Below are 24,919 nucleotides of genomic sequence, written 5' to 3'. Positions count from 1 at the left end.
AAATGATCTCCGCTAGTTACGCCTTAAAAAAGAAAAACAGCTTCTGTGGGGTTGCTTTTGGTGCATCTCCTAAATTCGCTGATTTCAACTGCATTTGTCCCAAATCGTTTGCCTTCTCTCAGAGGGTGATAAAATGATACCCACTTTGTCTTAGAAGAGAAAGTGGGTCGAAGGGTGAGAATTGGAAAATGCAACGTCTCTGACGTTAGCACCTGCAATTAAGTGGTGGACGCTCCCTTTTAAGATGAGGGGTTTCACTGTGTTTACCAGAAGCACCAGGGGACGGTCCAGAGCTCAATATTTACTTCACTGTTACGATTTGTTGGTTTATTCAAACTCAAAGTGATAAAATCCAGACACAAATACAGCTGACTCGTGTTGGGGAAGCAGAGACGCTGAACCAAGTGAGCTGGAGACACCGAGTGAGAAAAGCGCAGGCAGATGTGCTGCAGCCGCGAACTCACCCACTTTCGGAGAAACAAGCTGCCCCGGCCCCCAACCCCCAGCAATGGGCCACGGGACTCGATTCAGGTGCCGTGTTTCACCTCTGGGTCACTTTACGTTTTCTGAACGAGTGTCCCTCTTTCACTGCCCCTGTGAAGTCATCTGAGTCTCCCAGGGGCTTTCTAGAATCTTTTTTTCCCTACTGCCTTTTATACAATTTGTAGTTTTAAAAGGGCTTTTATTTCTTCAGAACAGAATAAAATATGGTGAAACTCTTTACAGTTCATAACTTCTCCCCAACTTGTTCAGAAAACCAATTAAAACTTCAGTCTCATTAGCATAAAAACACTTTCTATAACATGCACTCAGCTCTCAGGGTAAACAGCCCGTTGTTTGTGGCGAGGCTGGGAGCCTCCACTCGCTCCAGACACAGGAAGTTCACAGTGACTTACAGTCAGGATCCGCGGTGTGCCTGCCTTACTGACAACTTTCCAGTGAAGGTATCACTCTTACTATTATTTGCAACACATCCCCTTCCATTAGAGGGTAAAAAAGGAGGCCTTTAAATATTTCCAACGATAATTTTGGCTTCTCTACACCATGAAAGGTGAACTGAGTGGGAATTATTCTAGAATAACAATTTCATTGAAATTGGAAATTAGGAACTTCCCTGGTGGCGCAGTGGTTAAGAATCCACCTGCCGATGCAGGGGACGCGGGTTCGATCCCTGGTCGGGGAGCTAAGATCCCACACGGGATCCCGCGGGGTGGGGCAACTAAGCCTGCGCACAGCCCCTAAGACCCAACACAGGCTAATGAATAAATAAAAACTATGTAAAAAAAAAAAAAAATGGAAAGGAAAAAAACCACTTCACCTTTTATCCCACTAGTCTGCCCTTCCCCCATATCTTCTTTACATCCATGCCCTCTGCTCTGTCAACAATACCCTCTTCCAAAAACTCATAGAGCTTACCTTTTTAGAAGACTCTGAACCTAACTTTTTTTTTTTTTTGCGGTACGCGGGCCTCTCACTGCTGTGGCCTCTCCCGTTGCGGAGCACAGGCTCCGGACGCGCAGGCTCAGCGGCCATGGCTCACGGGCCCAGCCGCTCCGCGGCATGTGGGATCTTCCCGGACCGGGGCACGAACCCGTGTCCCCTGCATCGGCAGGCGGACTCTCAACCACTGTGCCACCAGGGAAGCCCTGAACCTAACTTCTTAAGAGATGCTTATATGGAATAAGAAAAGACGGCGTGGGGGGTGGGGGGACAGGTTCTCATGAAATTAGATTCAGCTCATTTCACTGGTTTCTAACTTGAGCCCAGTGTCTCCACACCATGTATTCTCATGCCACCCCTGTGGGGGGGCAGTCACTGCTGCTATACCCCTTTTACAGGTGGGGAAACTGAGGTGCAGTGCACTGACCTGCCAAGGTCATCTAGCTTGCAGGTCAGCGGGGCGCTGGCTGGCTCCACCAGCCAGACCCACCACTCTGAGAGCCGGCGCTGCCTTAAAAAGTAGCCAGACGGAGGAGGCGTGCTGGCCTCCTGCTTCTCAGATCCGAAAATACCTCTACCGCTTCCAGATAAACTGTAGCTTTTAAAGACTAATAACTAGCCTTAACCTGAGATGTCGGCTTTATATAAAACTATATCCAGAGGACGAATTCTTGATATATTCTGGTGACACTGTGAGGAATAACGAGCGCTTCCATTGATGCCAAGCCAGATCTCAAAACCGTCTAACTCTGGCCTTTGGAATGCTCTGAAGTTGAAAACTACATCCGTCCACCACTATCATATTAAGCCAATTAGGTTTGCTTATCATTTCTGCTTTGTTTGAAAAATTGCTGTGGGCCTCCTTCCTGTCTGCACACTATTTGATTCTTGAGTTTCTGGTTTCATCGGCTTCTGTTTCTATTTGTTTGAGAGTTAAAGCTGTTCTCAGTCTCTCCCTATAGATTTCTTGTGATACCTGAATTATCTTATTTTTCTCAAGAAAAAAAAAAAGATAGAAAGAAAAAGAAAAACATGACGGTTACCAGGCAGTGTCTACGTCCACTTCAAATGCTTAAATATGTTCCTCACTTTTAAGGTTCTGGTTGAAAAAAAACATTTGAAATTTTCCAAGGCTTCATTTTAATGAGCGATCGTGGGAACCCCTGCTCGCTGCTCTCTGCGCAGCCCCACGCTCAGCGCTGCCCCTCTCCCTGCTCCGCCCCGGGGAGAACCATCCCGTACTGAACTGCTTCTGGGCGCACACGTGTGCAGCCGGGCACCAACGCATCTAGGAAACTGCTTGACTCACTCACTGGAAACTATATTCCACCAATTACTGTGGTGAGAAGTGACTGAACGAACAGGAAAACACCGTGGAACTCTAAAATCTATGTCCAACAGACTCCCAGGGGTCACCTGCTCCGGCCCCCCGCCCCCCGACCTCACTGCAGGAGTCTCCTCTCAACCCAAGCGTCTGGCAGGTGGGCACCAGCCTCCGGCCCCTCAGCTCCCCTCTCACAGCAGGGCCTCTCCGCACATCAGCTCCAGGTTCTAGAAAGTTCCTCCGGCTGTTTCCGGTCTTCTGTTCTAGCTCCAGCCCCACAAAAGACACAGACAGACAGACAGACACATACTACTCCGGTCACCTTCTTCTGGATATGCTCCAGTTTCTCAACACGTTCGTTAAATGCAGACCATGGAGCTGAACACATTTGTTTTCTATTTGTACTCAAGTTTCACAAGTTAATAACCTAATGCTTAAAACAATACACAAAAATTGTACAAATTTATGACAACATAAAAAAGCACAAGGATAGATTACTTATCATTTCAGCACCAAAAGACAGCAGCAGTAATAACATTTAGGTGACATTTTCCCAGGTTTTTATGCATAGCTTTTTTGATTTATTTTGTCTTAATTTGTTGTAGGTTTTATTGCTTGTTTTTCAAATGATGTCCTTTTTTTCAGTTGATTAAAGTCGGGCTGAAAGTTTCATTCTTGGGAGAGTCTCCCCTTCTCAAGTTATTTTTCTTTCAGTGTCACCAGCTCACTGGCTCTCACCTACTCCCCCAGCCCCTGGAGGTCGGCTTCTGGGGCAGCCGCCAGCCAGGCCTGTCCCCGCAGCTGTCACCAGCCCTTCTCCCGCAGAAGCCCCTCCCTCAGGCCTCCCCCGCCTTCTGGAAGGAGACCCACGCTCCGCAAACACGCCCAGAAGCTGCTCCTACTCGGGCAGAAGGTGTGGGCAGTCGAGGTTCTGGTGGTCATGTCCCCAGTCCTATTTCTTCTTCTTGCCTCTGTAAAGCACTTCACCATCGTTCTCAGGAAACACAGCTCTGCCTTCCTCAGGCTGGAGGGTCCTTGGCGGTGTCGGCAGCATCTCACCCCCGCCCCCCAGTTCTTGCCACAGGGAGGTGCGTGGAGCCCGCGTGGACTTTCCCCTCAGCCCCTCCCTGTGAATGACGGACTGGCCGCCATCTCCTGCACGACACTGTTTCTATTCAGTTGTAAGAAAAGGCAAGATTGACCGTTACAAAACCATGAAAGCACTAAACAGCACAGAATCCCACCTTGAACCCGACGGAACGGAAGCCTACCTTCGGCGTTGAGGTGCATGGTCTCCAGGGGCCCAATGAACGCGTACCGCATGCCCAGGCCGTCCGACATGACGAGGTCAAGGTCGCCCGGGGACACTACTCCTTCCTAAGTGGAGAGAACGAGCCGGCAAGGTGGTGAGTCCTCGGGAAAGACCGTTTCATTACCATCATTCTCATCCTGACGTCTCTACAGCGGGATCCCAAAATTCTCTGCAAAGCACTATCACAGGTTTCATTAAACGCGGCATCACAGAACTGTAGGATACAAATGGATCCTGAAAGGAGAGTGTGCTGTGAAATGGTCGAATACCAATTCAATCTCCAGACCCTCCACTGTCCCCCATTCTCTAACCTACAACCCTTGTCCTGTCGGAAGCAAAGGGCGGAAGCCTTCTCTGCACGTCTGCCTGAGACCCGGGGCTGTTGAAAGAGCTGGAGAGCGTCCTCCAGGCTTCGTCCGCCTGCAAGCCCGGCCGCGCTCAGCTTTTGATGCGCTCGTAAACAAGTGCTACTCTTTGATGCAAGGCAGCTTTGAGCAGTGTGTGTGTGCGTACGTGCGTGCTGCTCACACGGCCCTACCTTCCGCGTGGTCGCCTGCGGAAGGAGCAGGGACGCGAGGTGATGACCCGCGCGGCCGCCGGGAGAGGGAAGCGGCCCAGGCTGTCAGGGTGGCTGCGAAGTCTCCAGCTCTTGTTTCCGGAGCGCCTTCCTCCACGTGGAGAGGCCCCGCTTCGGGAACAGGGAGTCGGGGGTGGAGCAAGCCTGGACCCTCAGCCCCGGCGCGCACACACCCCCCGCCTGGCGCCCGCCTTCCCTCCCTCCCCTGGGCCGGGGGCTCCACCGCCAAAGTCCAGGCCCCCAGGAGGCCCGCGCGCCCCTCACCCCTGCGGCCCAGCTGCCGGGGGAGAAAACAGTCCCTCGGGCCCCTGTGGGCGTCTGCGGGGGGGGGGGGGGGGGGGGCCGGGGGCCCACGCAGGGCAGGGGTGATTAGGGGCGACTGAGGACCCTGGGTGAGAAGCCCTTTCCACGTGGCTGCACACACGTGCGCACGCACGTGTGACAGACGGGGACGCGCGGAGCTGCACGCGGAGCTGAGCGCGCGGCCCCTCCAGCACGCCCAGCCGGCTTCCTGACTCGCCCAGAGGCAAACATCCTGACTTTCGTAATAACCATCCCTTCCTCCGCGTTCCCGAAACATGGAGGCTGCATTTTGCCTGTTTTCCATCTTCTTGGAGATGGATTCACAGTGCGTTCTTTTCTGACTTGCGTCTTTCACTCCACCTCACGCTTTCAAGATTCACCAGAGTCGTGTGCTGCTGTAGGCGCCCGTCCTCGCGGCTTCCTCATCCGTCCTACTGTTGGTAAACATCTGGGCTGTCGTCATTTCCACCGTAAATGACTGCAGAGCCGCGGCCTGGCGCGTCCTCCACTGGGAGCCGATGTGGCTGCACCCGTGTCGCTGTCCCCAGGTGGCGCGGACCAGGGGCTTCCTATTAGTTCTAAACCATCCTTGGGTTCATCTGACTGCTACTGAGAGCAAATCAACTCAGTTCACTCAGATACTCACCAGTCGCCCGCCCTCCCCTCCTGATGGCAGAGCTGGGGGGGGGGGGGCATGTGCACCAGGAGGAAACACTGAACACAAGGTCCGTGGTGGTGCCGCCCAGAACCACCAAGAAACGACTGCTGGTCCGCAGGGTCCGGCCGCCTCTCTCCCTCGCTCCCTCCGCGCCATGTCTTGGGCAGGAAGGGCATTCCCGCACCCAAGGCTCTCAAGGCTCGGGAGCGCCGTGAAAGGCAGCCACGCAGGGGCTGCCGACCCTCCCTCGGCCCTGGCCCCCAGGTCAACATTCCAACAGCCTCGAGTTTCCATTCCACCACCAAACTGGGAAGGATGCGGACCCGGAAGCCAGCCTGGGCCTGCGACGGTGTTTGCCTTGACTCTCGTCTCCCAAAACTGTGTTCAGTACTTTCAGAGCTGACTTCCAAAGATTTCAAAATACCCGCGCACTGAGCCACCCAGAGTAATTAAATTCTGATTTGTAAGCGTCGTGAGCGCTAACAGTGACCCGACCAATCAAAGCGTTAGAGGGCTTCTCCATCACCCGACGCCCTCACACTGGAGAGGACCTGCACTTGCTTCACTCCTGCTTCTTCCACGGAGGGCGGTCAGTTTTTGACCAGTTGCTATTCATTAGCTGAACACGTTAGAAAAGAGAAAAAGTTTTAATATTTCCTCTTCCTAACTGCTTCTTTCTGCCCAATTTGAATTTTCTGAGGCAGATTTCTCTAAGCTTGAGTTTTTACCCAGAAGCTAAATCCAAAGAAAAGAAACGGCCACGAGAAATTCAGCCAAGATGCTCGCTGATTAGGGTCCACGTCACCGAGGCAGGTGCCCGGGTTCATCCCTGCTGCACTCAGCGCAGAACTAAAGCTTCATGTTCGGGATATTCTGAAGGTCAAGTTGTGCTGTGAGCTCCACTCCACCCAGAGCCCTAGTGCCACCTGTGGCCTAGATGTTAACATTATCAATAATAACTAAATAAATCCTTGCTACGGCATAAAAGGCGGGCCAAGCGCTTGAGATGAATGGATCTGGTGACGACTCCTTGGATAGACAGGACCCCCGCAGCAGTTTGAGGACTGAAACCCCCTCATTCCAGTGTGCCTGGGGGGGTCAGTATAGCTATCAGTACTTCCTCCATCTCGTGGTAAAATTCTCAAGTCACACGTACAAGGAAAAGCCCCAAGTGGTTAAAAGTTTCCTAAATCTCAGACAGAACAATGAACACTATGATCACTGCTAGTTCAAAAGGTGGTTTGCATCATGTCCTGAAAAACCACTGGATGAGGAGAGCCCAGCCAGAGTGGGCAGGAGCCCCTTCACTGAACACCTCCTGCCTCAACTCACCTCCTTTAGCTAAAGTCTAAGACTCTCCACAATCCACCAACACACACCCACGGCCTGGGCATATACTTTGCACCTGGCGTGCTCACAGGAGGTTCCCAGACTGCCGCCCACAAGCAAGGTGCAAACTTCAAGTGCAATGAAAGGTCTGGGATGTACCAGTCAGGGTCCCACCAGAGAGACAGAACCGCTCAGCTATAGATACGCCAAGAGATTTATGCCAAACGATCGGCGTGTGGACACCGGCACATCTGAGATCCAGGGCGGGAGCCGCTGGTGGAGACTTCAGCTCTGCCCTTAAGGCTGTTCAATTGATGGGATGAAGTTTGCCCAGATTATGGAGAATAATCTCCTTACTCGAGTCAACTGACTGTAGCTGCTAATCGCATCTATAAAACATCTTCAGAGAATCACGGGCAAAGCCCGTGTGTGACTCAATGAGCGGCCCTCCGGCCCAGTCCAGCCGATCCTCGCAGGGGGCAGAGTGGAAGCTCAAAGCACGATCCTTACCCTCGGGCATCCTGGGTCTGGTACTTTGTGAGCAGGGGGAGGAGGATGGGAAGACACCACTAAAATAAGGACCGTGGTGCTCGGCCTGTCCTTCGGGGGTACGCGAAAGAAGGGGGAGGCGGCGGGGGTCTTGCGTAGCTCAGGAATGCAAAATCTGCTGAAGGGAGAGCCATGGGACTGTTTCCTCTACTGATGACCAGCTGCCCAGAAATATCCTTCCTTCTAATCACCCCCTTCTCATATTAAACTTTCTTGTTCGAGGCACCTATTTTTGGCATATGGCCTCACAGTCACTTGCCTTCCTCACGTTTCTCGTGCCGTCTTTCCTTGTCTGGTTCTTTTTTACTATTTCCAGCTTTTGATCTACTTTGTTTTGCTCTACTTTTCACCACACCTGGTCCTGAATTTTCAAGTCTCTCTTGCGCAAACACTTCTCCACCTTGGCCGGCACCATCACCACGAGGAACAGACCCGCCTCCCAGGAATCTGGACGAGGTTATACACAAGTTCCCCCAACCAGAGCTGCGCAGGCTTCAATCCAATGTCTTAACTGAGACAAAAAAAGCTTTAGTGTGTCAGACGACGAAATGCAACATCCAGGGGCGTGAAGGAAGCGTGCGCTGGTCCAGCGTCACCCCCCCCCCCGTCAGAGGCCCAGGAGAAGGGGTTACAGAGAAAGAGGTCACCTCAGGCTTAGTCCCCGATCCCCAGAGACGTTCAGTGTCAAGCCAGACGCCAGTGACCCCGGTGCAGAGATAGTCAAGCCCGAGTCGGGGCACTGGACTCTTGAGAAAGTCCATCCCTGCAGCCCTTATGAACACACAGCACAGAGTAGTAACGTAGTTACTGACCGTGGAGTTTAAACCAAGGACTATCACGATGATGAGGGTTCGGGTTTTTCTCACAAGAAACCAGCTAGAACCATGAGTTAGTTCCTTCCACTCACGTACGCCTGCATGCCTTTGTTTCCTACACTCTTTCGCTAAGCACTGCGTCTCCCACACACAATATGAAAACTGGCTCCGGAGCCAGTGACGAAGCCCTGATTCACCCGTCCCCACCCACACTTCCTTCCGGGGAAAAGGCGAGGCAAGGACAGGACTTTCATAGGTGAAAAAGGGGAGACTGCCAAGTGCTGCCCCGCTGTCACCCAGAGGCTGCCGGGTCTGTGAGCCGCTCAGCACCCTGTGTTTTCCTGGAAGCGGGGCGGGGCCATTCCTGCGGGATGACACAGGCAAACCGTGCGACCCTGGAGAAGAGCTGACTGAACACATTTAGCTGATGCAACGGGACAGACTCATACGCATCAAACCCCCGCATCCAGCGCCTCAGAGGGGACGCGGGGCAAGGAGACGAGAGCTCACGGTGGACGGTCCCGGCCAGGCCACTGGGAAGCGAGGGGCAGACGGGGCCACGTCCTCGGCAGGTGTCCGGCCCGACGCGGCGATCCCACTGCCCGAATTGTTCTGGGAGAAGAAGGCGCCAGAGGAGGAGACCGTATGTGCAAAGAGGCATCGTACGGCAGAAAACTTGAAATGATCTTAAAACAACCCACAGCAGGCGAACGATTAGGTTTTTTCAAAAGGATCAGTGGAATGGAATCTCATGAAGCCATTAGAAATGAATAAAAAGTCGAGGAAAGTTGTTTTTTTTTTTTTTTTTTTTTTTGCGGTACGCAGGCCTCTCACTGCTGTGGCCTCTCCCGTTGCGGAGCACAGGCTCCGGATGCGCAGGCTCAGCGGCCATGGCTCATGGGCCCAGCCGCTCCGCGGCACGTGGGATCTTCCTGGACCAGGGCACGAACCCACGTCCCCTGCATGGGCAGGCGGACTCTCAACCACTGCGCCACCGGGGAAGCCCTCGAGGAAAGTATTCTTAACAGAGGCTAGACAAGAACACAGAAAAATAAAAGCAATTTGGCTCAGGGTAGGGAACGTAAGTGGTATTTTCCCTTTGAATATTTTTAAGAATAAAGCTTTTAGCGGAAAGAAACCAAAAAATGAAAAGGAAAGAGGGGAAAGGCTTTGTCTTAACCCGAGGGATAGTCCAGAGCTGTCGGGGCCACGGCAGCGACACCCTCGTGTGATTTTTCTTACTTTGCTGAGCTCGTAACAAAGCTTTCAGGGAGAAAAACACCAGTATTATGAGTCCAACACAAAGAAAAGGTCTGGACCTTAAATACAGCCAAAGCCCAAGGCATCCGTTCGTGCAAATGTAAGCGCACCAGGGCTCGCTGCGGTGGTGGAGCCCTAACTGGGGTCATCCGGGAACGGGGCTCTCGACAGAGAGGTGGGCGCCAAGCAGCGGAAGCCCTCGGCCTCCACGCCGAGGCACACCTGGCCCGTGGCCGCCTGCCCCTTACGACCAGCCACGGAGCTTCGCACCCCCAGGGCCGCTCCCGCCTGCACCTCAGGAAGCAGGATGGCCGGGCAGGGCCGCTCCCGCCTGTACCTCGGGAAGCAGGATGGCCGGGCAGGGCCGCTCCCGCCTGCACCTCGGGAAGCAGGATGGCCGGGCATCAGGCTCCCTGTCCCAGAGGCCACCTGCACCTCGCCTCTCTGCCCGTTCTCCTGCGGACGCCTTCCCTCCGCCTCTGTCCTCCACCGGGGGCACCGGCCTCCCCCGCCCGGCCTGTTAACTTTCCAGCTCACAGCAGAGGACCTGAAAGCCATCACTGCCCGATTAGCTGTGGGTGGGGATTACCAGTCAGGTGTTAGAGTGACAGCATTTCATTTCATTTTCTTTTCCTTTTTAAAGATTTTTTTTTTCTTTTGGGATGTGGAACATCCTTAAAGTCTTCAGTGAACTTGCTACAATACTGCCTGTGCCCCGTGCCCTGATTTCCCGGCCCCGAGGCTCGCGGATCCCAGCTCCCCACTGGAAGGCGCAGTCTCGGCCACTGCACCGCCAGGGAAGTCCCTGATTTTCTTTTAGAGCGATCAGAATACTAGCATAGGTGCTTCTACTTTAAACACTGCTGCAGTAACCCCAGGCATGCCAAGCAGGTTTTTTAAATTGAGTATGTGGTTGGTGTCTGCATTACATGTATCTGTTAATGGGGCTGGAGTTGTCTCTGAAACAGTAAGTCAGCAGGATCTCTCCTTTCAGTAGGGTTTTGCTGATCGCCCGCGTGGCTACTCAGAAAATAACCTCCCGTAAAAGGGTAAATCCTATTACAGAAATGGTCTACTTCTTACAGGCCGTCGCTGCCGGGAGAGTTCTAATTGACTGGTGATTCCCAGCCAGCAGATCAAGTCTCTCGGCTGTACCGCCCTGAGAGAGACCGTCGGAGTCTGCGGGCTGCAGCCGGGCCGGGCGCTCCCCATGCAGGAGGGAACCTCAGGAGAGCTGGACGGACCAGCTCCACGCACAGGAGGCGCCAGCAGGAACAGGAGCTCCAGACACGCACCTGCAGCCCAGCGCCCCCCGCCTTCCTGCCATGCCTGCACGCCCACAGGTTGTCACACGCGGCCTAACGCGCGTCGGCCAGGAGTGGCCTCTCGTTAATTTGATCGCCTCCCAGTGGTCAGTGAAGGACATGAAACACTTGCTGAGCCACAGGTGTGGGTCCTGATATAGTTCCGGGGCTTCTTAAAACGCTGAGACCCTGGTGTCCTTCCAGAGCTGCCCTGTAACGAGAAACGCCTCCCTCTCCATCTGCCTCTGAACGGAAGGCCACTGATAGGAGGCTCTTCCAACTTACAGCCGAGAAAGCAGGTCTCAGTTAATTTGGGGGATGGTCCTCATGAAGGGGGTGGCACACCTGCTCCGAAGGGCCTGTAGTCCCAGCTGATGCGTCCCCCGAGAAGCAGGCTAAGCTAAGGAGGATGGCAGTGCAGCTGGGTCCACAGCAGGCTCGGTACACTTCACGGGAGAAAGAGCTCGAACAGCTGGAACCCAGAGAACCCTTCAGTGTCCTCTGGGGATGGACTTCCTGCCACGGACAAGCTGACCCAGGCTTCGGAAGGCAAGACAGAGGCCAGGTGAGCACAGGGACGTGGGCCAGGGCTGAAAGGTGAGCTCCAGGGGCCGGGGGAAGACAGTTCCCTAAGCCTTGTCGAGGTTAGGTTTTCAGGAGGTACAATAAATAATGCAGAGATGGCAGGAAAACGTTTTAGAAGAAGTTTCCATGGGTGAATTTTGACCTAGGGCGCCTGGTGACGGGCAGTCATAAGACTCGTGGACCCTGGAGCAGATGAACACCAAGCAGGGATGGACCGGGCACCCAGCGGCGCAGGAAGCCGAGCCCTGCGTGGGGCAGGGAGAGCTGCCCAGGCCCCGGTTGAAAGCGGCAAACAGAGGAAGCATCCTTCCTGGAAGGACCGAGGCTCAGAGGTGGGGGAGGAAAAGGCAACCATGAGGAACTCCACTCAGACACTTTACTTCTTTGAGAGAAAAACATAGGCACTTCCCTGGCAGTCCAGTGGTTGGGACTCTGCGCTCTCACTGCCGAGGGCCCGGGTTCGATCCCTGGTCAGGGAACTAAGACCCAGCGAGCCGTGCAGCAAGGCCCCCCCAAAAAAACAAAAAAAGTTTACGGTTTTTTTTTAGAAATAAATTTGTTTTTTATTTCTTTATTTGGCCAAGCTGTGTGGTTTGCAAGATCTCAGTCCCCCGACCAGGGAGGGAACCCAGGCCCTCGGCAGTGAAAGCTCAGAGTATGAACCACTGGACTGCCAGGGAATTCGCAACCCCTAAACTTTTAAGTTTAAAGTTTAAAAGACGTAACATGTAGAAAATCCTACAGCTGAGGGTGTGGCGGGGAGGGCAGGAGCTGGCCTCTTTCTTGGCGCCCTTAACCGCCCTTCACTCCTTCTACATGACTCTTCTTGCCAAGTACACCGATGGGTGTCGCCAAGGTCTCTTCTGTAACATGTTGCTCAAGCCTCAGCTTTTTCCTACTGGCCACGCTCCAGGGGAGCCAAGCCTTGAGCGGTCCTGGTGTTTCCAACACCTTCTCTCCAAAGAAAAGCTTCTAAAATAGCCCCGCCTTCCACCTGCCCGGAAGCATGGCTTCGAACGTGCTTTCTCTTGTCGGGCCACTCAGGCCACGAGTCTCTGCAGCCTTCCTTGATCCCAGAGCCTGCAGAGCAAGTGACTCAGCCTGCTCCTCCTCCTCTTCCTCCTCGCCACCTGCTCGTGCTGGTTTGCCTCCAGAGTCATTGGCAGGTCCTGTACGTACTCAGGGTGACATTCATGGAGAAAAGGCCCCCCCAGACTCAGGAAAGGACGGCTGCAAGGCGGCTCGCTGTCTGACCTGGCTTCCTTCTCAGAAGGCTCCGTGTGTGAGAAGCAAACTTCTGGGGTTGAACTTGAACTTGGAGAACTGGGCCCATGCTCACACTGGCTTCTAAAAGAAGAGCGAAATCCAACAACCGCCTACCGCCGCGCGATCACAGCCCAAGTGAGAGAAACCTAAGGGGTCGTTCGGGCAGCGAGTCTACGGCGTTAGGTCATCTTCCCCCCAAACTCCGCTCAGTACTATCGGTCCCCGGTGTCGGCCCCTCCGTAAAGGAGTTGGCAGTTCTCTCCAGTTTAGGTGTAGCTTGACGGCGAGGCTGGAACCCGCAGCCCAGCCTACAGTACCAGCCCGGGAGCACCGGACTCGCGGGGGCCGGCAGGGCCGCCTCTCAGGCCCAAGGAGCCGTCACCCTTGGAGGGACACTCTGTTCACACAGGCCTGCGACAAATGAGGAAAACCAGACTACGGTTTGCATCCCTGCTCCGGAAACCAAAGGCCACGTGAGGATCGCTGATGCCAAACGTGCGGCCGGCGTGACGGGGAAGACAGCATCTGGGGGACTGAGGGGGACGGGAGCTTTGATTTGGAGGAGCAGTGAAAACCTAGCATTCGTTTGTTCTGCTGTGTTTGTGTTTTAATCACAAGTGAATTAAATCTTGTCTTAAAATCAATTTTCACATCTTTTTTGGGATAACCAGAGGTATTCAGTGTCATAAATCTAGGACTAGGAATCGGAACCATGTAAGAGTCTTTCCACTAAGCAAAGATGGTTAGAGCTGCATGTTTATCTATTGTGAGCCCTGAGTCAGAGATAAAGAGGGTCAGAAACAAGAGACACGCAAAGACAGAAAACATGGAAGGGGAAAAGGCAACTGAGAAAGACGGCAGAATATACTGTATCTCATTGAAGTTAAGACTCCATTGATTGAAAGTTAAATTAGCATTTAACGCTCCATTATGGAAGAAAAATGCTGCCAATAAAACGAAGATGTTAAAATGTAAAAAAAATAAATCAATTTTATCTTAGAACAGATGGAATTCCATACGTCAAGGCTGAGGCCAAGGTCTCAGGGCGTGAGCCAGGACTCCTCCCCCTTTACGATGCACGGGAATCCCCTGGGAGGGGAGGGGGGGTTGGTAAAATGCAGAGTCCAGTTGCGCAGGGCTGGGGTGGGGCCTGAGACACTGACTCGCCAGCAAGCGCCCAGGTGACGCCCGCGCTGCCACCCTGAGCCCCAGGACCTCACTCGTGCTCCTGGCATGTGAGCATTTCGGCTCGGAGCTAACTCACAGGTGACTGCTGTTACATCCCTGGACTCTGGGATTCAGAAAACATGGTTGCCACCATCATCACTGTAACCATAACACCTACTCAACCATTAGTACACGCCAGCCACGTTCTAAGCCCTTTACAGACATAACCCGTCCAACCCTCATCAGATCTTGACGGGGAACAGTCCGTTGTCATCTTCACTTACAAATGCAGACACCGTGGTACACAGGCGGCACAGGTCTGAATCCCTACCAGACCGGGGAGCATGGATCAAACCACTTAATTTGTAAAGGCAGAAATAACAATATGTCTCTCAAGGTTTTAGGACTGGATGATCTGAAAAACTCTGAAAATCATGAGAAATGTAAAGTACTTTGTAAGCTCTGAAATACTATATACAAACGGAAGTCACTGATGAGGAGATGATTCTCAGTGGTTTGCTGTGCTAAGACTCCTCATTCCTGTGTTTTACAGTCAGTCCTCTGTATCCACGGGTTCCACATCCTCGAATTCAACTGATCGTGGATCAAAAATATTCAGGAAAAAGAATCCAGAAAGGTCCAAAAGGCAAAATTTGAATTTGCTAGAAAGGCAACTGTTTACACAGTTTTTACATCCTATTTACGACTATCTAAATGCACTGACATTGTATGAACAACTGTTTACACGTGACTGAGGTTGTAGTAGGTATTGGAAGTAATCTAGACACGACTTCAAATATGCTGGAGGGACCGCTGTGCTCTCCTAAATTACATCCAACAGAAACCCTTGAGTGGCTTTACCACAAAATGTCTCATCTGTGAACTTTACCACACGATCCTGGAGATGCACTTTATTAGCTGAAACCAGTCCTCATAACAGCTGTGCTCGGGCCAGGAATAAAGCTGGACCACGGAAGCCTGGAATCTCTCAAAGGGTCCCGCACAGACCACAGCCCCGAGCAAGACTCCAGAGGCCCAAGGAGCAGAAATCACCTGGATGTTACCTTTCTCAGAAGGATGAACAAAACCGGAGGTAAGCAATTTAAAGCTCATTACCACCCGCACATTCCGATGGGCTGAGAACCCAAGGGCGGCCCCGTGATTCACTCCCGCTCGCCTCCACAGACCCTCCCTCAACAGGGCAAGAATTTACGGGCACTACAAGCTCAGCTATTGTCTGGGCGAGAGTCTGTCGTTACAACACTACTTCCCTTATTGTGCTCGTCAGCTAAAGATCGACTGAAAATCACTTTTCTGGCCAACAGGATCCTGTCACCCAGTGACCTAATCTCGGATGACTAGACTATAGCCATTGGCATTTCCCAGCCAACAGGGGCTGCTCCGTCCCAATTCTGCAGCCAAACGGTCCAGGAAAAAACGGACTGCACGGCTGTGAGCGCCCACGTGCCCTTGCAGCCGGGGCACCCGTCCTGCTCCCACAATGGACGCCCTGCGGAGCTCACGGGCTGGGACGGGACAGTGTGCTCTGCGCAGCCTCTTCCCGACCTTGGCTCGTCTCCCCTGGTTCCCCACGAAGGACAGGCCCGTGCAGGAGCCACACACACACACGCACGCACACACACGCACACGCGTGCGCACGCACATGCACGCGCACACGCACGCACACACACCGCTCCCACCCTGTCTTTCCTAGAATTTCTCTCTCCTGCTTGGTTGCAAGGATGAAGGGATACCCTCCCTCCAGAGTTAGTGAGACTGAAAACAGGAAAACCACAGTGGGGGGGCAGGGGGAGGGAATCAATGAAACAAAAAGCCTTCTCTTCAGGAAAGCACCAAAACTGATAAATCTCTAGCATGACAAAGATAAAGAGAGCAGACGTGAATCACCCACAACAGGAATGAACCCAGGGATGTCATGACAGGCACCACCGACAACTTCACGCTCGTAAGTTCAGCGACAGAAGAAAAGGGCCGATTTCTCCAAAACCATAAACCGCCAAAACTCATCCAAGATGAAACAGACAGCCTGAATGGTTCTACAACCACTAAAGCTGTTGAATTTGTAATTAAAGACCAAAAAAGAATTCTCCAGGCCAGGTGGTTTCATTGGAGAATTCGACCAAACATTTAAGGAAGAATTAACAGAACTTTTACAATCGCTTCCAGAAAACAGAAGAGGAAGGAAAGCTTCCCAACTCTTAAGTTTTCCTCGAGTTGGTGTTCCTCGTTTAGATGACAGAAAGCAAAATTCAACTGCAGGGCTTTTCTCCATCTCTTCCAGGCACTAAGATATCTTACAAATAAAAGTTGCCCTAAAATCTCCGCAACGTTTCACTGTAATAGTGAATTTTTCTTGCGGTATATTAAGTTCCCGTACTCTAGACAAGTGGAAATATTTTTATTTTCTTTTCTTTATTTTTTTGGCCACGTCGGGTCTCAGCTGCATCATGTGGGATCTTCTGTTGCTGTTGTGGCGCGTGGGCTTCTCCCTAGTTGTGGCGCGCGGACTCCAGAGCGCAGTGGGCTCTGTAGTTTGTGTCACGTGGGCTCTCTCGTTGAGGCGCGCGAGCTCAGTAGCTGTGGCACCCGGGCTTAGTTGCCCCGTGGCCTGTGGGATCTTAGTTCCCTGACCAGGGATCGAACCCGCATCCCCTGCATTGGAAGGCGGATTCTTTACCACTGCACTGCCAGGGAAGTCCTGGTGGAAATATTTTAAACAGATCTCCAAGGGGCTGTTTTTACTTCAGTGCTTCTACTGCTGATTGACATTCCAAAACATTTTACAGTCACCGAGAAATTGAAGCTGAAAACTTCACAGTGGGAATCCCAACACTGCATCTTGGAGATGTAGGAGCATTAACTGGATTCAAACAGTGAGGACACAGAACTGCAGCTAGTGTGAGCAGTCAGCTCAGATGATGAACCCAACAGGGATGTGACCAAATGCCACAGCCAGGGTTCTGTGGGAGGGTCACGTGCATCCTGCACTGGGAAGCTGAAAGCCGGTGCCCCCAGGCCAGCTTCCCTGTTCTGTCTCAGGCTGGGACCGCCAGGCATCCGCGGGAGTCGAGACTAGAGGCTGTGAATCCATTCCAGGCGAAGATGATTGAGGCCGAGCCCCCTTCTCGCCGCACGTACCTGGACAGACCCTTGCTCACTCTGCCGAGTTTCAGCAGGACAGGTGTGGGCAGAGCACGCTACTGACCAGTTCAGAAGCTGGGGAAGCATCAGAAAGTGAGGGATGGAGCACAGACCGGCAGAGCCTGGGCCACTCCCAGGTGTGGAGCTGCCCTGACGTCTCTCTGCCAGGGACCAGGCCCCTCACACAAATGCAGGTGGGAGCGCATGTGGCCAGGCAATTTTTAAAGTCACGTCTAAAATCTTTTAATTCAAGGATGATGTTAAACATATATGTACATAAATTTACACGTATGTCAATAGAGATGTGTGTAAATTTATACATATATAAATAATCTCTTGTCTATATGTGAGACAACCATGCTACTAACAAGTTTAAAAGTCATCCAGGGCTTCCCTGGTGGCGCAGTGGTTGAGAATCTGCCTGCTAATGCAGGGGACACGGGTTCGAGCCCTGGTCTGGGAAGATCCCACGTGCCGCGGAGCAACTAGGCCCGTGAGCCATGGCCGCTGAGCCTGTGCATCTGGAGCTTGTGCTCCGCGACAAGAGAGGCCGCGACAGTGAGAGACCCGCGCACCGCGATGAAAAGCGGCCCCCGCTCGCTGCAACTAGAGAAAGCCCTCGCATAGAAACGAAGACCCAACACAGCCAAAAATAAATAAATTAAAAAAAAAAAAGTCATCCACTGTTTCTTCCTCAAGCTCTTGAAATAAACTGGGTTCCTTTAGAGGATACAAGTTTACTCAAAATATAATTTATTTTTCCTCCTGAAAAATTATAATACTGGGAGTGGGGGGAGCAGAATCTGAGATAGTGGGAAAATGCAGCACGTCACAGAGATAATTACGTGGTAACGACAGGAAAGGGCAGGAAGAGGAGCCCATCATCACATCCGAATGTCAAGTGACCTACCGCACAGGGGAACCTCTGAGACACAGAGAGGAAGAGCTTGCCCTTGGTCTCTGGAACAGAGCAAGTGTCTGATTCTCCCACCCGCATGGCGTGCCCAGAGGCTCCTGCCTCCTCTGCTCAGCTGCCAGGACAGAGGGCGGCGCACACACCTCCACGAGCCTCCAGGCCTCGCTGATGATGGCATACTGGAGACGATTCAGAGCGAAGCCGTCCACCTCCTTCATGAGTCTGACCGGGGACTGTCCGATCTTCCGCATCAGGGCGTAGGTTCTGTCCACCGTCGCAGGGGCCGTCTCTGGGTGTGGGACCAGCTCCACCAACGGGACGTAGTAGGGTGGATTTACCTTAGGAGAGAGACAGAGCAGAGAGAGTCAGGAAGACGGCACTGGCGTCTGGGCGTCATTCCGGCAGAGCTGGCTCACTGTTCCGAAGGGTCAGCAGCAGGGCAGACGGGGCCCCTCGAGATTCAGCATCAGTGACAAGAAACTCGAGAAATGAAGTAATGCACAGAGCAGGGAGGAAACGAAAGAACGTGAGCACAGAACTGCATGAATCATAGCCAACACTGAGGTTCACATCGGAGCGTGCAAACTGCCGTCCCGTACATTTACTGCTTACCTCCAAACCCCTGACCTCCCTCGGGGTTTCTCTGCTCCCAGCCGTCTTGACCTCGTAAGCTTCCACCTACCCTGCCCCCAGCCATCCTCTTTCCACAACAGTCATTGCCGGTCTACTGTGTCAGTGTTAAAAATTAGTGGAGGGCTTCCCTGGTGGCGCAGTGGTTGAGAATCTGCCTGCCAATGCAGGGGACATGGGTTCGAGCCCTGGTCTGGGAAGATCCCACATGCCGCGGAGCAACTAGGCCCGTGAGCCACAACTACTGAGCCTGCGCGTCCGGAGCCTGTGCTCCGCAACGGGAGAGGCCACAACAGTGAGAGGCCCGCACACCGCGATGAAGAGTGGCCCCTGCTCGCCACAACTAGAGAAAGCCCTCACACAGAAACGAAGACCCAACACAGCCAAAAATAAATAAATTAATTAATTTAAAAAAAAATGATTGGATTGGCAGTATCTTCCCTAACGTTGGCATTTCCTTAACTTCTCCATGTCGAGCCTCAAACATCTGCTTCCGCAATCATACCTTACCCAGAAGTCACACAACATCAGAAGCTCTCTTCAGCCTCAACATCGTGATGGATGCTAAGACAGGAAGAGTCTGTCCGCAGCGGAAATGCTTGCCCACCCAGCTCTGATGTTCTTGGTTTCCGTTGAGAAACCACTCTTGAAGATTCTCAAGGAAAATTCTCCTACATCTAAAGAAAAGGCTGTTTGAGGGACTTCCCTGGCGGTCCAGTGGTTAAGGCTGCGCGCTCCCACTGCACGGGGCACGGGTTCGATCCCTGGTCGGGGAACTAAGATCCATGCCGCCGGGCACGGCCAAAAAACAAAAACAGAAAAAGGAAAAGGCTGTTTGATTAAAGGCTGCTGATCAGCCTCACCACTAAGCAGATGCACACAAAACTGTTCCCCGAATGAGGCTTGACTGTAAATTGTCTTCCCTCCATGTTGGGGTGAAAACTGGTAGAATCTCACATCTACCAAGTAACTACATGAAGCAACCACTTTACAAGGACTTCTTCTACAGAAGAGAGAAGAAATTATTCCTCCTAGGACTGGCTGGAGAGGCAGCTGGTCCACACACTCCAGAGGTTTCTTCTGCTCCCAGCCTGTCTTGGTCACCCTGTCGCAGCCTTCCTAGAAAGCAAGTGAGGATAGCATCTAGTTCAAATAAATTACAAAGCAATGCCTTAGTTGAATCACTTGTCTCCTGCCTATTATCACTGAATTCTTGAAAAAAGGTTTAACCTCTAGCCTTTTTAAGATCAGAATGATAAGAACTGGAAGCATGTCTCTCCTCGGTGAACTTCTCTTTACTATAAAGCAGGGATGTGGGGACTTCCCTGGTGGCGCAGTAGTTAAGAATCCGTCTGCCAGTGCAGGGGACACGGGTTCGAGCCCTGGTCTGGGAAGGTCCCACATGCCGCGGAGCAACTAAGCCCGTGCGCGACAACTACTGAGCCCACATGCCTAGAGCCCACGAGCCACAACGACTGAGCCCATGTGCCACAACTACTGAAGTCCACGCGCCTAGAGCCCGTGCTCCGCAACAAGAGAAGCCACCACAATGAGAAGCCCTCGCACCGCAACGAAGAGCGGCCCCCACTCGCCGCAACTAGAGAAAGCCCGCGTGCAGCAACGAAGACCCAACGCAGCCAAAAATAAATAAATAAAATAAAGTTTTTTAAAAAAAGAGAGAGATGGAGTAAAACTCCTGTCAGAGGACTTAGGGGATGTTTTCTGAACAATTTGATTCAGTTGTTTTTTAAACTGACTTAGAAGTAAAAACACTGGTTAGAAACGGAAGCTCCTGACTAAGAGGCCTGCACCTTTTATTGAAGCAACCAAGTAACAATCACGGTGTCTAAGAGGCTTTTTATGGACACACATATGTCACGGAAGCAAGACATGACATGCTTCATGGGACTTGGTCTTTGGATGCTTCAGTTAAGGTCTCTCTGGTGCTGTTTTCACCTGTATGGAGTGGTAACTAAATGCTTGGTTTTCTTCTCTGTGCTCTGGGTCTAAGTCTCCTTATCTTATAACCATTCTCTTACACCTTCCATTAAACTTCAGTGTGAGGACATCCAGACCACTCAGTCACGTAAACGGTGGTCCAGGCTGTCCCTCTGAGCAGCACGGAAGACGCAGCAGGCATCTATGACTGCCCTGGGTCTTCATCTCCTCCTCTAATCTCCTCTTGCTCAGAGAGAGGCATTTCCCTGCTCCCCACTCGAGGACCCCTCACCTCCCTAGGCCCTGGCCACTCGTGCTGGGAATTCTGCCCCAAGTTCCGTGCAGGAGCTGCCAGTTCTCATTCTTCAGAGTAACTCTCTCGATTCTCCATGACCCAAGTATTACCAAGCCGTCCACCTTTCTCCTGCTCTTGCAGTCAAGCTGGTCTCCTGGCAATTCTACGAGGCCCATGCTCGTTCTTGGCCCGGGGTGGGCTTGAGCTAAGTTAGTGGCGTCTCTGTCCTAGCAGGCTGTCCCAGGTCTCCAAGGTCACACTGACCTCCACTCGGTACTCAAACGTCCACCGAATGACCCCTGAATCCCCACTCTGATTCCCCTTTCCTGACATTAACACGTTAATCGCAAACAGATTGAGTGCCCACGTGCCAACTTGGAGCTCATGGTCCAACACGCCTCGCAGCGCACGCCCGGTGAGTGCGTTGGCGCAGTCAGTGGCAACGTCTGGTGGAAGGGACCACAAAAAGGAGGGTTTAAGTCAGAGCTGCTGCACCGGAATCTCGGGGCGGGGGGACCCGGACCCTGCACATCAGCACAAGTGACCCTACTCTGAGCTAAGTTCAGGAAACCACACAGTACAGGTGACCCACCTGCAGAATCCCATGTGGTCTAGACTTTTCATTAACGTGGCACCTTTCCTTGGCACTGGGATGATCTGATGAGCAGTCTCTCCCCTCAGCTAGACGGTGAGTTACTTAAGGAGAAAGTCTGTAAGAATTGATCATTCTCTCCCACAGTGCGTGAGGGACAAGATACACAGTTCAAGGGATTTTTGGATAAAATTCTTTGTAAGACACTGATGTTGTACAACTCTCTACATGTACTAAAACCCACTGAAATGTACAAGTTGAATTGTGTGGTATGTGACTTATATCTCAGTAAAGCAGTTACAAAGCACGAGCAGATTCATCCAAACACGTTGCTCCCGGAAAGCCAGGTGAGACTCACTGCATCTCCAGGCTCGACATACTCACAGGATGCGCCACGAGGCACTGCTTCACGTGTACCAAGCCAGAGAACAGCCTGGTGGGCAGGAGGCAGGAGCTGGAGCTGCTCAGCACAACTTGGTCACCAACGATTCCATCCAGCTGAGCAAAGAGCTGCTTCTTCAGCTCGAGGTTTTCTGGAACACATTCCTGAAAAGGACATCTTCCAGTTACTACTCAGGATCACCACACTTAGACCCCAAGCAAAGCGTTTCATGTTTGAGTCATTCCAAAAAGAACCAATTAAGAAACGACCAGCAAAATTTAGGAACAGGGGGAAAACATGCTGCCGAAACGTATGACGAATCTTGGTAACTCTGGAAACCAGGTGACACAGATACGGGAACTGTATTTTCTAGTTGTGTGTCGGACTGAAAATTCTCCTAATAAAAAAGTCCTTCAACCGCATTGGGGGTGGGTTCTACAAACAGAATACACGACAGCACTGCAGGCAAAGCGCTGGGATATCAGCAGCAGTCATCACCACTTGTTTGTCCTGATCACCAGATCAACTTATCTTCAAGGAAGAATCTTACCTTCATGAAATGAACAAACATGTTACATCCATAACTCCCAAAAGGCTTCCTGAGAGTCCGCTTCTAATTGGAAATCTTTTGACAAAGACCTTTGTTTCTAAAAATCTAAAATTACTTTAATAGGGCGGTAACGGGGGAGGCTAGAGAAGCAAATTCGGATTAAATACCGCAGATAACAACTGCTCGGAAATTCTGACGACGTACAGAAGGGGTTGGGGGTGAGGAGACATTCTCGGACACCCAAGCACAGGCCCACGGGTGACGCAGGTCCCTGGGAACGCGGTGCTCACGGCGGGTGCCGCCCTGCTGTGGAAGGAGGCGGAACAGAAGAGGATACTGGCTGGACATTCCAGAGCAACCTTCCCGCCTGCCACCCCCTGGGGAAATCCCACTAGGGTCACGCCTCCCCAGGAGGGTCCCTGAGCTCCCAATCCCTGGTGAATCGGGGGGAATGGTTCTCAGTGGGGTCAGATAACAGAATCAACTGGTGCTTGCTAAAGATGCAAATTCTCAGGCCCTCATCCCAGACCTACCGATTCAGACCCCTGCGCGTGGAATCGAGGCATCTCCGGACGCGCAGGCTCAGCGGCCACGGCTCGCGGGTCCAGCCGCTCCACAGCACGTGGGATCTTCCCGGACCGGGCCGCGAACCCGCGTCCCCTGCATCAGCAGGCGGACTCCCAACCACTGCGCCACCAGGGAAGCCCGAGGCATCTGCATTTTTATCCAACCTTCTGATGACTTTCGTTCTCTAAAGTTTGAGACCCACTATTCTGAGGTGTGATCCAAAGCGGGGGCCGACAGTGCTCTCAGTGGTTTGCTACCAAATCCATCCTCAAGGGTCTCCCGCTCTGAGGTCAGGTTCCCCAGCCGCTTCCCCTCCACATACTGGCCGAGTGTGCCCAGGTTAGTCTATCAGCACTGTGGTAGTAGAAACGGCACAGACACCAGCAGATAACCGGAAGTGTGCAAAAGTCAAAGTGTAATGCACAAGTACTACCAGTAATTTTATCAGAATCACCCCTCAAAAATAAAACATTTTCAAGTTTAATAATATCTAAGAGTTAATATCTAATATAGTGAGATTAGCTGTGTAAATATTATGACATGAATTCCATTTCTAGACCATCTACAAGATTTTAAACGTTTTCCTCTAAGGGTAAGAAGTCAATACTGTGTCTGCTGGTACTTTTAAAAAATATAATCAAACCATGTGGAATTTTATTCAGAACAAAAGGTCACACAAGCACCACATCTCAAAGACAGGGGGAAAAAAACGGAGTCATTTAAGAACTGTGAAGCCCATTGTGTTAAATCCCCTTATCAGAGGGGAAAAGCTACAGTAGCTGGCTGGTTGTATTGAGTAATTCCTGGATCAGTTAAGTCTGCAAGTTGGGTTAAGTTTAAATGGAGCCTTGTAGTAACGCCAGGGGCTAAACGTGATGCAGATACAGTGTAAGCTAATAAAAGAGTCCCGTGAATGGCCTCATTGTGAGCCTGTCCTGCAGATTCTCCCTTGAAATTCTATGCCTTTCTTCAGATCATTTGATTATCAAAGAGGCAAGAACACTTGAACCAGAGGAAACCCAAACCTGCTACAATTATGTAAGGGCTTTAACGGCGCATCTGCTTGAAGTTTGATTGCTGTTGTTGTTAATAGTGACCCAGTTGTGTCCCATGTACTGGGCCAGGGTTACGCCTCTGTCCCTGTCAAGCCTTGAGCTCATCTCCTTGCTGTTACTCATGGCTTGCCTGAGGAAGGGGGCCTGCAAACTGTTACGCAGGACCGTCATCACTTGGGTGGATCACAAAGCTGAGAGCGGCTGCAGTCGCTGGGTTCCCACAGATGGCTGGGAGGGAAGCAGGGAAGGACAGCAAACAGCGAGAGACACACACCTCGCTCTCTCCTGACCTCAGCAGTGCGGCCGGGTGCGAATCCCCGGGCGGGCTCATGGTGTCTTTCCGGGGCCTGTCTAGGGAAAGCCACCAGATGGGAAGTGTCAGAGTGAAACTTCTCTCACTGCTGAAGGTAATTAGCTGGACTTGGCTTAATTAAACTCTGACAGCATTTTCAAAGCAACGATTTGTTTGTGTTTCGTTTGTTTTGAGGTGGGAGAGAGATGCAGCCCATAATAAGTGATATTCTCACGCACAACCACAAGCTCAGGTTCTGACAAACAAAACTCTGGGGACAAGGAAAGCACTAAGGAACCTTCCAAGCATCACAGCTATTAATGGCGCCTCAAAGGGAGCTTACGCGTGACTTAAAAGATACTTAAAAGGGGGGTTCAGATACTTAAAAGGTGGGGTTACGTTTAAACACCCCTTTGCCCTTCCATTCTTGAAAGGAAGAAACTGAATGATGGTATTATAGGTCTAACTCTTTGTTCTCCCCCATTTACTTGAAATTTTAAAGTAAATGATGTATATACTTTAGTGTTTTATTATCAGTGAAAGTCACCAAAGACAGCACCCGACCCAGCAGGCCTGTTCTGGAAAAGGGGCATGGCCACGAGTCAGTGGACTGGATGAGCCCCAGGCAAAGGAGGCGCTGGACGAGAGCTC

At 52.0% G+C, this 24,919-nt stretch overlaps 1 protein-coding gene across 6 annotated transcripts in view; it reads right to left on the bottom strand.

Annotated features, from left to right (window-relative positions):
* CRYL1 (crystallin lambda 1) overlaps positions 1 to 24,919 on the bottom strand; it is a 73,802-nt gene that overhangs the window by 2,026 nt on the left and 46,857 nt on the right. For 3 of the 6 annotated variants that reach the window (XM_027116737.1, XM_027116739.1, XM_027116740.1), the window contains 3 exons: positions 21,807 to 21,968; positions 18,111 to 18,305; positions 4,036 to 4,141 (listed from right to left, as the gene is read on the bottom strand). In XM_027116737.1, coding sequence (XP_026972538.1) covers positions 4,036 to 4,141; positions 18,111 to 18,305; positions 21,807 to 21,968 — 463 coding nt within the window. Of the gene's footprint in view, positions 1 to 3,209; positions 3,936 to 4,035; positions 4,142 to 18,110; positions 18,306 to 21,806; positions 21,969 to 24,919 lie in introns of those variants that run through there. The other 3 variants (XR_003434858.1, XR_003434860.1, XM_027116738.1) reach the window with 2 other exon arrangements.

The sequence above is a fragment of the Aethalodelphis obliquidens genome, unplaced genomic scaffold, assembly GCF_003676395.1.
Source record: "Aethalodelphis obliquidens isolate GAN/ISIS:26980383/991018 unplaced genomic scaffold, ASM367639v1 scaffold16, whole genome shotgun sequence".
In the NCBI taxonomy this organism is placed as follows: domain Eukaryota; kingdom Metazoa; phylum Chordata; class Mammalia; order Artiodactyla; family Delphinidae; genus Aethalodelphis; species Aethalodelphis obliquidens.
Note: the sequence above shows the minus strand (reverse complement) of the source record. Positions and strands in the feature narration are given on the sequence as shown.